Source organism: Salvelinus fontinalis, chromosome 10 (genome assembly GCF_029448725.1).
Source record: "Salvelinus fontinalis isolate EN_2023a chromosome 10, ASM2944872v1, whole genome shotgun sequence".
Taxonomy (NCBI): Eukaryota; Metazoa; Chordata; class Actinopteri; order Salmoniformes; family Salmonidae; genus Salvelinus; species Salvelinus fontinalis.
In genome coordinates, this window is record NC_074674.1 from 29,527,281 (window position 1) to 29,540,877 (window position 13,597).

At 44.2% G+C, this 13,597-nt stretch overlaps 1 protein-coding gene across 2 annotated transcripts in view; it reads right to left on the minus strand.

Moving 5' to 3' along the window:
* Positions 1-13,597, minus strand: part of LOC129863965 (pyruvate carboxylase, mitochondrial-like) — a 115,353-nt gene that overhangs the window by 41,979 nt on the left and 59,777 nt on the right. For both annotated transcript variants that reach the window (XM_055936451.1, XM_055936453.1), the window contains exon 10: positions 3,466-3,648. In XM_055936451.1, coding sequence (XP_055792426.1) covers positions 3,466-3,648 — 183 coding nt within the window. The remainder of the gene's footprint in view (positions 1-3,465; positions 3,649-13,597) is intronic.

Here is a 13,597-nt window from a genome sequence, read left to right on the forward strand (position 1 = left end):
TGAGCGTTGGAGGGGGTTGAGTATTAGTCATGCAAATGACTCATGTACATGCATGTTTAAGTGGTCATTAACAGATTGCTGCATACAGCATTAAAATCCTTGTTTATCTTCTACCTTGGTCCTACAAAATGTCTCCTCATCACTAAACTGCATAGAGAGGCAGTTTGGGGAGGAGTGGGTGTGGGTTGCTATGGTGGAGGGGAGCAAAGCAGAGGGGGATATAATGACAGTGAGTATCACAGCTGTGAAATCCTTAGATCCTTAATGCACATCCCTAATTCACTATCCCACTTCGAAGCAGAGTGCAGCAAAGCTTTCAAATTGTAATGACTGAAAAGTATCCATGCATAATAATAAATCAGATGTGTTCATCTGAGCGAGATGTGAAATAAAGGGAACAATGTGCATCCAGCCTGCCTGCACATCTTCCTCTTCTCTTTAAGCAGCCTCCCACTCATCTCCATTTCACACAACTCCTCTCCATATCTCCCCACACCCTGCTTCAGTTCGCCATATCTCCCTCTAAAGCCAGTCACACCTCTGGGAACCATTCAGTGCAAATTAGGGCTTCAAAGTCCATTTTTTTTGCGCTACACAGTGGCAGTGAATGTGTTGCTGTTTCATATGGAGCACTACATCTCCGTTTCTACTTGTAAAGGAAGATAGTAGTTACATAAGCTGGCAACAACCTATTGCTCCCATTTCAATATATTAAGACCCTTGTCTTTGCTCTCATGTTCATGTGTACTGTAAATGCATAACTGTGGGAGGAGGTGGTAAGAGAAAGGGACATGCTAAAGATAACTGATGGTGGGCACAGGAATCATTGCATAATACCCAAAGGAGTAATTTCCCAGACCACTTAAGGTACAATTTCTATCTGCGGGTGAGCGAGGGGTCAAAAAAACACAATTAAAAGCCAATTCATAGTCCAACTGCAGAGTGACAGCTACATGTAATGGATATTGGGCTGGTAATGTTGGTTAGTCTTTCCAAGGTGTTTCTGCATGCACCACTACAGTACACTGCAAAGATATTAGCACAACAGCACAGTGGGTAACATGAGATCTGAAATAACAAATCTTGTTGACGTTGAATTTGGGAGGCTCCGAGTCTGTTGCTACGCCCATAAATGACTGTGGGATTACCTTTAAAAAGGATTTCAACATGTTTATGGGTGTTGCTTTTTCACACCATTAAATCACGAGGGAATTGGAAAAGCATGTCACACACAGCCGCAATGGTGCAGAGAAACGTGTTGTTTTCCAGGGTCAGCCACAGTAGTACGATAGGTGCAGAGAAATGTGTTGTTTTACAGGGTCAGCCACAGTAGTACGATAGGTGCAGAGAAATGTGTTGTTTTCCAGGGTCAGCCACAGTAGTACGATAGGTGCAGAGAAATGTGTTGTTTTCCAGGGTCAGCCACAGTAGTACGATAGGTGCAGAGAAATGTGTTGTTTTACAGGGTCAGCCACAGTAGTACGATAGGTGCAGAGAAATGTGTTGTTTTACAGGGTCAGCCAGTGGTACGGCACCACTGTAGCAAATTAGGGTTAACTGCCTTGCTCAAGGGCAAATCAACAGATTTCTTCACCTTGTCGGCTCAGATTTTCAAACCAGCACTGCCTATGGCTAGGATGGTATCACATTTGACTTTTTTCAGCCAATATGTTGTGTAAATCTGGGCAGATGCTAGCAGCACTTCCTCTGCTTCTCTAACACCTAATGGTGCTGCTGGGGGAAATCACTTGGCTGTACTCTTACTTGAACAGGTAATTACAGCTCTGGTGGCGTCAGTGCCAAATAAACTAGCCATTTGAAGCTGGGTAGTAAAAAAAAAATAAAAGGGAGGCACTGCTGTGGCCAACTGGGGTTCGAGTGGCCTTCCCCTGCTGGGAGGAACAGCGTGAGAGCGAATGAGATTTAGACATGGGAAAGGATGGATGCATGATAGAGGGGGAAAATGAGTTTAGTATATGCAGTGAGGGAAATTAATCAAACATGCAAGGAAATGGAGGGAGGCAATTGTGCGACCAACATGGTTTGAAAACCCCTTCAGCCATCCTGAAGTGATAATGAGTCATTAAAAAACATGTGACAATTCGCTAGTTAGTTAGTGCTCTTGTGGAGCAGAGAGGATGATCTGGAGCAGCTTTAATGTCTGATATTTTGGAGCACTGCAAATAATCATGCCAACAAAATACCTCCGGGGCTGAAGAGAGCATTAACTTGGGGAACGAGAGGGGAAGGGAGTGGGTGAGAGGGGAGAGGGATATAAGATAAATGAAATATCCCAACTACACAGGGCAGTCGTCTCAGTCTGTCACACTGTATCAGGTCAACAAGAAGAGGAGAATAAGGAAACAAATTCAAGGATGGGACACTAGACAAGCGGAAAGGAACAAGAAAAAGGACAATCAAGAGAAAAGAATCATGTTGGCGGTGGTTTTCAGAAGCTGATGCAGGAAAAGGTAAGTGTGTGTGTGTGGGGTTAGACAGTTAAGATGTTGGAGCGTTCCCCTGCTGCATGTCCTTCAAAAGCGCAGCTGGCCATGTTGCAGCTGCTGCCCCTAACCCTCGCTCTCTCACACACACCAATCAAAGGTTTCATTCATAGCCATGGAAAACTAGGGCTGGCAGAACAAGAATTCCCTCCGTTAAATCCAACAAAAACACATACATACAGCCATTCATACTGTGCTTTCATGTGAACATATGCTATTGACACTAGTATTGGAACTCTGATTCTCTACTTTACAATTCCAAACCAAAGCCCTCTTCGATACAAAATAGAAACCTACCTGCATTTTCCCCTATCTGCTAGTCTTTTATCCTGTCAGTCTCATGTGTAGACAAGCCATCCAGTCCGTTGTATATTTAGCTTTTACTTCCTATTACCACTAAATAATTTACCAATTAAAAACGGTGCCATTTAAAAGATGCACTACTTGCAAGAAAGAAAATTTGGGCTTTGAGGGGAGAAAAAAAAATTCAGCTCTCTACAATGTTTATCATTTACAAATGTCTTTGATGATCAGGATCAGATGAATCATAAATGCATTGATGCCCTGTCTGGCCTTAAGGGCCTCTACACAGCGCCCTTCTCTCTGCCCACTTAGCCTTCTGACATCCTTTTCATGGAGCTCCTGCTTTCCACTTCTCTTCTCCAGAGTTGTCACTTTCAGCACTTTTCACTATGCCGCTTTACCCGTAGTAAGGATCTTGTGCTAAAAACATCTGACCATTACACAGTAATGACACATGCAGACAGTTTTAGGTGCGGATAAAACGGGTTGCTTTCAGAAGCTGCACTTCCAAGCACTTTTGAAAAAAGGTGATTTGATAAGTTCAAAAAATTCTTGCTGACTGGATTAAATTAGTCACTTGAGTTGTACAGCGGGAGATTAAAAAGCTTAATGTGGTCACATAATAAATGTGACAATGTGCCATAATTAATGACCCTACCTTGACCCCGCGGACACGGAACTCCGCCAGCGCCCTGTTCATCTTGGCGGCGGCGGCAGGCAGGTCCTTCCCGCTGGCAATGACTTTAACCAAAAGGGAGTCGTAGTGGGGGGAGATGATGGCTCCCTGGAATGCAGAGGCACTGTCCAGACGGATGCCCATGCCCTCGCCACTTCGGAATACCTGAGGAATTGGGAGAGAGGAATTACGGGTATGCAGATAGAGCTGTTAAGACATGAGTCAGGAAGAAAGTAACCCCGTCTATATAAAACATGTACATTTACAAATGCGGCAACACATATCCTTTGACAAAAAACTTAACCTTTTCCAAGTTTCACATTTGTCAATTCACTCAAATTTGACTTGTCACGTACAGTCTACAGCAGGTATAAAAAATGCAGCAAAATGTGTGTGTGCTAGCTCCCTCAACACAGTAGAAAAATCTACAGCAATAAAAAGAGTAAAGTCAACAAAAAAATGCCTGGTAATAGAAGAGGTGGTATGCCTGGTAATAGAAGAGGTGGTATGCCTGGTAATAGAAGAGGTGGTATGCCTGGTAATAGAAGAGGTGGTATGCCTGGTAATAGAAGAGGTGGTATGCCTGGTAATAGAAGAGGTGGTATGCCTGGTAATAGAAGAGGTGGTATGCCTGGTAATAGAAGAGGTAGTATGCCTGGTAATAGAAGAGGTGGTATGCCTGGTAATAGAAGAGGTGGTATGCCTGGTAATAGAAGAGGTAGTATGCCTGGTAATAGAAGAGGTAGTATGCCTAGTAATAGAAGAGGTAGTATGCCTAGCAATAGAAGAGGTAGTATGCCTGGTAATAGAAGAGGTAGTATGCCTGGTAATAGAAGAGGTAGTATGCCTGGTAATAGAAGAGGTAGTATGCCTAGTAATAAAAGAGGTAGTATGCCTAGCAATAGAAGAGGTAGTATGCCTAGCAATAGAAGAGATAGTATGCCTAGCAATAGAAGAGATAGTATGCCTAGCAATAGCCTGATGTGTTCACAATAGGATATACAGAAGAGGTAAATGTGCCATGTCAAGTATGACTATTCACATTATAAAGTAAACACACATCAATAGCCCTCTCCCCTCCCAGTTTCCTAAAGACCTCGATCAGCTCCTTGGTTTTGCTGACGTTGAGGGAGATGCTGTTTCCCTAGTACCACTCTGTCGGGGCGCTAACCTCCCTGTTGGCTGTCTCGTTGCCGAGCAGGCCCAGCACCGCCATGTTGTCTGGAAAATCAACGATGGTGTTAGTCGTGTGGGGTGGAGGTGATTTCGCCCACCCTTACCACCTGGGGTCTGTCAGGAAGTCCAGGATCCAGTTGCAGAGGGAGGTGTTCAAACCCAATTGGTCAGCAGTAGTCTCGACTGCAGCGGTGTGGATGTTTAACTGATATCCTTTAACAACCTCCAATTTCATGGTCCAATTAAGATTCAAAGACAGTTGATTTGAAAACTCTTGATTTAAGTTAATTTTGGTTCAAACGTAACGTTCCAAATGAAAAGGTTTGATGTAAATGACGCACAAATAGGGGTCGTTTCAATCCGTCTTAGGCTAGGTTCTGTGCAATGTCAGAACAGACCAAAGAGAAAAGCTAGCCTTTCAATCAGAAGATCCTGCCCTTGATGGGTGACAGTGTTCGCTTCCAAAAACACAATCACTGAATTATTCAAGCTTGGTATTACCATGCTGTGCTGATATCATTATTGGTATAAAAATGGCAAACTGAAAATACAGCCTAAACAACAGTAAAAACTGAAAGTGTTATTTGACCAGGTAAGTCAATTATGAACAAATTCTTATTTACAATGATGGCCTGGCAAGAGGCAAAAGGCCTCCTGTGGGGTCGTGGCAGGGATTCAAAATAAAAATAAATTCAACAAAACCAGACAAGACAGAAGACGCTACCAACAGCAAACAGTGGATGTGTGTGAAATAAAACATGCTTCCTTACATAAGGCAACAAAAACTAGTGACAGAGTGACACCTAGAAACTACACGTTTAGCTCCACAAGGGTCAGACTCTTATCCTCCAAGACCCCATCGCTGTGCCTCCATGTGCCTTCCAGCACTGGGATTAAAGCCCTGTTAACGTCTGTGCTACCGATCCCGGTAGCGGGATTAAATTCGACAACATACGGTGAGCGCCACATAAATAGTCCTATTAAACATTCCTGAAAATACAAGTGTCTCACATGGTTCAAAAGCCTAGAATCTTGCTAATCCAACTGCGTTGTCAGATTCAAAAAGGATTTACTGCGAAAGAATACGATGCGATGATCTGAGGACAGAGCCCCATACCAAAATACTATTTCAACCAGCACAGGCGTAACAAAATCACAGATTGCAATAAAATAAATAGTTCACCTTTGATGATTTTCCTCTGTTTGCAATCCCAAGGCTCATTGTTACACAATGATTGGTCTTTTGTTCAGTTAAATAATTTTTATAGCCTAACACGAAACATTTTGTGAACCGCTGGTGTCGTGAATTCCGTGTCATTCAATTTTTGACGAAACATTCAACGTAAATACACAGACTAAACGTGACTTTATCCAGTCATGTTTGGTTTCATTGCAATCAACTGTTTGTAACATAACCAAACTTGATGGGTCATTTTGCAAGACGTATTGACCGAAAGAAACTGATTGGAAGACAACAGGTAACGACCTCATTGTGCACCAATTATATGACCGCTGTTTCGTTGATTGACTGTATTTTAACCCAATGACCACTGATCGTCTTGAAATCTAGCTGGGTAGATAGCCAATGAGCAGAGGTAAACGGCAATATGTAATGGTTCTGTGTTGGAAGACCAACCCATGTAGTAAACTCCGGCGTAAAGACGGGCTTTCGCCATTGAAGATTCATACTGGAAGGAGGCAAGCTTGTTACGCACAGCACTATTTCGGTAACGCGCATCTTCAGCTGTTATATATATATATATACATACATACACACTGCTCAAAAAAATAAAGGGAACACTTAAACAACACAATGTAACTCCAAGTCAATCACACTTCTGTGAAATCAAACTGTCCACTTAGGAAGCAACACTGATTGACAATAAATTTCACATGCTGTTGTGCAAATGGAATAGACAAAAGGTGGAAATTATAGGTAATTAGCAAGACACCCCCTATGCTTCCTGGCTGTTGTTTTGGTCACTTTTGAATGCTGGCGGTGCTCTCACTCTAGTGGTAGCATGAGACGGAGTCTACAACCCACACAAGTGGCTCAGGTAGTGCAGTTCATCCAGGATGGCACATCAATGCGAGCTGTGGCAAAAAGGTTTGCTGTGTCTGTCAGCGTAGTGTCCAGAGCATGGAGGCGCTACCAGGAGACAGGCCAGTACATTAGGAGACGTGGAGGAGGCCGTAGGAGGGCAACAACCCAGCAGCAGGACTGCTACCTCCGCCTTTGTGGGGGGGGTGGGGGTTAGAATACTATAATGGTATTTTGTATATAGTTATTTGTTTCAAAATGTATACCTTCACCAATTTGGCCACTTGGGTACATTTGGGCTACTTGTGTGGGACACCTGGGTGACTTCATGATAAATGTCATGTAGCACACTCATTTTGGAAGTTATCATTCTGAAACTTTGCACAAGTACTGTTGCCCTCATGTTTTTCACTGAAATGTTCCCCATATTCATATCTGAATGTTTGTTTTATCTTGTTCATTTTAAAGATAATACAATAAAAATAAAAAACATGTTTTTTTCATTGTATTCTCTAAACCAGATCTATTGTGTTATATTCTCCTACATTCAATTCACATTTACACAAACTTCAGAGTGTTTTCTTTCAAATGGTACCAATAATATGCATATCCTTGCTTCTGGGCCTGAGCTAGAGGCAGTTAGATTTGGGTATGTCTTCAGGCGGAAATTGAAAGAAGGAAGGGGGGGGGGGGGTAGATGTAAGAGGTTAACCCTATTCTCATTGTGTGAGATGCACTGCAGGGAGGACTCACACACACAAATCAGAACAATCACAGCCGAACAGCCTCCCAACACAATTAAAAACATGTCCACCTGCGGTGCAGGAGCCCCAGCTCCCGTGTGGTGAGCCGGAGAGGCTGGGAGAGATGATCTGCTCCATGGCGTGCTGCCTGCTCCCACCCTTGGTGCAGCTGCGTATTTGTAGCACTCACATTTAACATTCTTTAAAAATCACTCAATTAGATATGAATACAATGACACTTATCCTTAGAATGTTTTACGGTACAAATTAGCATTTTGATATATAGATGTATCACAATATTGAAAAGTAACCTAATGAAGTTACAACTATGCTTGCGCTTGATTGTCTACCAAACAGTGCGCCCTTTCTGATAAAAGTTATTACCATAGTATGAATAGAATCTACCGGGAGGGATGGAGCCCACAGCAACAGTTACACAGTAATAGACAACGGCAGAAAATCCAACGTGCCGTGTTTGTTGCAGAGAGATGAGATCACCCCATGGCTCCAAGACAACATGGGCCAGACTCATCACTGTGTGCACACGCTAGGGCTGTCCCAGACAACATGGGCCAGACACATCACTGTGTGCACACGCTAGGGCTGTCCCAGACAACATGGGCCAGACACATCACTGTGTGCACACGCTAGGGCTGTCCCAGACAACATGGGCCAGACACATCACTGTGTGCACACGCTAGGGCTGTCCCAGACAACATGGGCCAGACACATCACTGTGTGCACACGCTAGGGCTGTCCCAGACAACATGGGTCGACCGAAAGTCTTCTGTTCCTTCGAACAATGAATTGGTATACATTTTTAAAACATGCATTTTTCCATATATAGACACACTATGCGTTTTTATCAAATCAACTATATGCATTGAGCTCGTCTGATGCGTAAAGCTCACGGTATGATGAAATAAGACAAATGGCTCATGAGGTTGCCAGAGATCTAGATAACCAGAACAAATAAATAAACGTAACCTGACCCAACTACTATCCCCCCGCAGGCTTTCGCAGACTCTGCCGTCACTCTCCTGATGTTGTCGGTAATCAGCTACACAAGGAGTCGGCAACCTTTCTCATGCGGAATCCTAATTTATATTACCATTTTACCGATCTGCATGCCAGTTATGGTTTACATATGCACATTTTCATTCAAGTTTAATTTATAATAACATCTTCATATCTCAAAATCATTGTCATGTGATTAATAAAAATTCTATCCAAATAAATTATACAAACCTAAAAAGTTAATTATATTGCCAACTACGTAAAAAAAACAATTGCAGCCTGCAGGTAGAAAATATCCTGATAAAAATAAATATCCTATAAATCACATTGGCTACTGTTGGAATCAACAGTCAGCTAAACTTTGAACATTGAGATATTAAATAAATGATAGATCAGTAGCATAGAATATAAGGAGTGAGATCTGTAGAAAGACAGAGTGGCTGTGGAATGTGCTGGGTGGATGGGAGGAGATCAATTGATTGCTTTAGGGGAGGCAGATGGACATCTGTGGATTAGGCAAAGGAGTCTGTCTGAATTACAGCTGTAAAGACCCTTTGGGAAGAATTAAACTTGGTTAAGCTTCTCTAGTGTCCATGAGTTATTTACTCTAAAAAATAAGAACCTAACACTACACATGGCCTGTCTGCAATGAACTTGAAACATTGTATCAACTATTAACTTGGGTCAGCCAAAGCTTAAGCTAGCGAACTTGCAACATTGTATAAAATATTCTGGGCCTTCCGAGTTTCCACGCTAGTGAGCTCCGGCCATGTAGGCTATTTGCACATGTAATAAGAAGCAGTGCTTGACTTGGGCAGGAGCGCACCGGAGCGGAGTACCAGCACCTCAAATGTTCTACTAATTGAGCTCCTGTTCCTCTTATAGAATATTAGCTCAAAAGTATTATGGAGCTCTTGCAACTAAATATAAAAAACAGTGCCAGTAGCCAAAATGAGTACCGGAACCTATTCCAGTCCAAGTCAAGCACTGATAAGATGTAAATCAGGTAGGCCTATTTCATGACGTTTCCATTTGATCAGAGAATTACATTTTTCCTTTTCACGTTGAGTGGTTATCGAAAGGGAGAAAGCTGGAAAGATTTTTCAAATACATAGAACTATTCAACGGACGTAAAAACAGACTGTTTGCTTGCTGTTTGAGGTGAAGACATTACTTTGAGAAGCTTCACAGTGGTGGTGCGTTAAACCAAAAGTGAAAACTATCAGATCCCCAAATGGGCACAACTATATGCCTACATTTACACGCAGGCCAGGTAGCCTATAGGCCTACTTCTGTGCGTGCGCCACCTTACACAACATTGACAGGAGCGCTCCAAACAAAAGATGACTAAATTGTCAAAATTCATAAATGGAATGAAATAAGACCACTTGTGTTACCAAGTTTAACATAGTTGTGCACTCTGCAAACAATGTGTCCACTCCGACAATGACAACGGGAAGACAGGAATAATATTGAACGCATAGTTTTATTTTAATACTGTCTCTTTTTTGCTTTCTTGAGTAAGGCTCCGGGGCAGCAAGCAGAAAATACGGAGCGAATGGGTTGGTAATGTTCTCTAGTTACGCTGTGATTGGCACAGTGTTCTGTCATTCATGGGGACACTACGTCACCTCAAACTCTAAAAGGTAGAGCTCAAATTCAAGCCCCTTGGGTAATGCCATAGCGTTGCATTAGAAGTGCCATCCTAGAAGGCTCAAGATCATTGGCCACATATAAAATTACATCAAACCACATTATATCTACAGTAGCCTTGATTGAACTAATCATGTCAACATCATACTTTCAAAAACTTAGCTAACAGGCATGAATCAAGTCGACAATCTACTGGCAAATCCTTTTCAATCCTTGTCACATGAATGAATCCAAGATGGCGTAGCAGTGTAGACGTGTTTCTTTAGTCCTCTCGTGTACATTTGTATTTCTTGTATATATTTTAACATTTTTTTTTCTCTCTTTTCGATTTTTAATTCGATTATACCTTCCGGTAACCTACCTCACCCAATGTGATACGGAATCGCTATTATTTTTTAACTTCGGAACACTTTCAAGAACCCCCAGTAGCTAACCAGCGAATCAGCTACAAGCTAATTTATCCATTTTTTTGCCGCTGCTAGCAGCTTTCACCTTCTGAAAAGACACCAGCCCTGTTATTAGCCTGGATATCACTCACCAATTTACCAGCATCGGACTGTCTCGACAACAACGCCCGATTCCTGCCGTAATCCCTGAGCCACTACTTCTGATCCTCACAGCTAGCTTGCAGCTAGCGCAGCTAGCGCCACTGCCACGAAGCTAGCACCAGTTAGCAAACACAATTCTACAATTCACAACCTCTCTTTCGCCATCGGGCTTGGATTCTCTGTCAACACGACCACGTCTGGTCTGCAGACGAATACCCCATCCGCTGTCCCCTCAACCGGCCTCCGTGAGCAGACCCCCTCCGTCTGAGCAGACCACCCCCCGGGCTACTAACTTTATACGCCGCGTGCTAGCTTAGTGGAGGCCTCCCTGCTCCATCTACGGCTGCCCCGTGGACACTATGATCACTTGGCTACATAGCTGATGCCTGCTTGACTGTCCATTAATTCACGGTACTCCATTCTGTTTATTTGTGTTTTATCTGTCGGCTCTGTGCTTTAACTCAGGATCTGTGTGTAGTTAATCCGACCCTCTCTGCCTAGTCGTCGCCATTTTTACCTGCTGTTGCTGTGTTAGCTGACTAGCTGCTGTTATCTCACCTGTTGTTTTAGCTAGCTCTCCCAATCAAGACCTGCAATCACTTTATGCCTTATTGTATGTCTCTCTCAAATATCAATATGCCTTGCATACTGTTGTTCAGGCTAGTTATCATTGTTTTGGTTTGCAATGGACCCCGTAGTTCCACTCTCCGTACCTCTGATACCTGCTTTGTCCCACCCCCCACACATGCGGTGACCTCACCCATTGAGACCAGCATGTCCAGAGATACAACCTCTCTTATCATCACCCAGTGCCTGGGCTTGCCTCCGCTGTACCCGTGCCCCACCATACCCTGGTCTGCACATTATGCCCAGAATCTATTCTACCACGCCCATAAATCTGCTCCTTTTATTCCTTGTCCCCAACGCTCTAGGTGACCAGTTTTGATAGCCTTTAGCCGCACCCTCATCCTACTACTCCTCTGTTCCTCGGGTGATGTGGAGGTAAACCCAGGCCCTGCATGTCCCCAGTCACCCTCATTTGTTGACTTCTGTGATCGAAAAAGCCTTGGCCTCATGCATGTCAACATCAGAAGCCTCCTCCCTAAGTTTGCCTTACTCACCGCTTTAGCACACTCTGCCAACTCTGATGTCCTTGCCGTGTCCGAATCCTGGCTTAGGAAGGCCACCAAAAATTCTGAGATTTCCATACCCAACTATAACACTTTCCGTCAAGATAGAACTGCCAAAGGGGGAGGAGTTGCAATCTACTGCAGAGATAGCCTGCAAAGTTCTGTCATACTTTCCAGGTCTATGCCCAAACAGTTCGAACTTCTAATTTAAAAAATTAATCTCTCCAGAAATAAGTCTCTCACTGTTGCCGCCTGCTACCGACCCCCCTCAGCTCCCAGCTGTGCCCTGGACACCATCTGTGAATTGATCGCTCCCCATCTAGCTTCAGAGTTTGTTCTGTTAGGTGACCTAAACTGGGATATGCTTAACATCCCGGCAGTCCTACAATCTAAGCTTGATGCCCTCAATCTCACACAAATCATCAAGGAACCCACCAGGTACAACCCTAAATCTGTAAACATGGGCACCCTAATAGACATTATCCTGACCAACTTGCCCTCCAAATACACCTCTGCTGTCTTCAATCAAGATCTCAGCGATCACTGCCTCATTGCCTGTATCCGCCACGGGTCCGCGGTCAAACGACCACCCCTCATCACTGTCAAACGCTCCCTAAAACACTTCTGCGAGCAGGCCTTTCTAATCGACCTGGCCCGGGTACCCTGGAAGGATATTGACCTCATCCCGTCAGTTGAGGATGCCTGGTCATTCTTTAAAAGTTACTTCCTCAACATATTAGACAAGCATGCTCCGTTCAAAAAATGCAGAACCAAGAACAGATATAGCCCTTGGTTCACTCCAGACCTGACTGCCCTCGACCAGCACAAAAACATCCTGTGGCGAACTGCAATAGCATCGAAGAGCCCCCGCGATATGCAACTGTTCAGGGAAGTCAGGAACCAATACACGCAGTCAGTCAGGAAAACAAAGGCCAGCCTTTTCAAGCAGAAATTTGCATCCTGTAGCTCTAACTCCAAAAAGTTCTGGGATACTGTAAAGTCCATGGAAAACAAGAGCACCTCCTCCCAGCTGCCCACTGCACTGAGGCTAGGTAACACGGTCACCACTGATAAGTCCGTGATAATCGAAAACTTCAACAAACATTTCTCAATGGCTGGCCATGCCTTCCTCCTGGCGACTCCAACCTTGGCCAACAGCCCCCCCCCCCCCCCCCCCCCCCCCAAGCCTACTCGCCCAAGCCTCCCCAGCTTCTCCTTTACCCATATCCAGATAGCAGATGTTCTGAAAGAGCTGGAAAACCTGGACCCATACAAATCAGCTGGGCTTGACAATCTGGACCCCCTATTTCTGAAACTGTCCGCCGCCATTGTCGCACCCCCTATTACCAGCCTGTTCAACCTCTCCTTCGTATCATCTGAGATCCACAAGGATTGGAAAGCTGCCGCGGTCATCCCCCTCTTCAAAGGGGGAGACACCCTGGACCCAAACTGTTACAGACCTATATCCATCCTGCCCTGCCTATCTAAGGTCTTCGAAAGCCAAGTCAACAAACAGATCACTGACCATCTCGAATCCCACCGTACCTTCTCCGCTGTGCAATCCGGTTTCCGAGCCGGTCACGGGTGCACCTCAGCCACGCTCAAGGTACTAAACGATGTCATAACCGCCATCGATAAAAGACATTACTGTGCAGCCGTCTTCATCGACCTGGCCAAGGCTTTCGACTCTGTCAATCACCATATTCTTATCGGCAGACTCAGTAGCCTCGGTTTTTCTAATGACTGCCTTGCCTGGTTCACCAACTACTTTGCAGACAGAGTTCAGTGTGTCAAATCGGAGGGCAT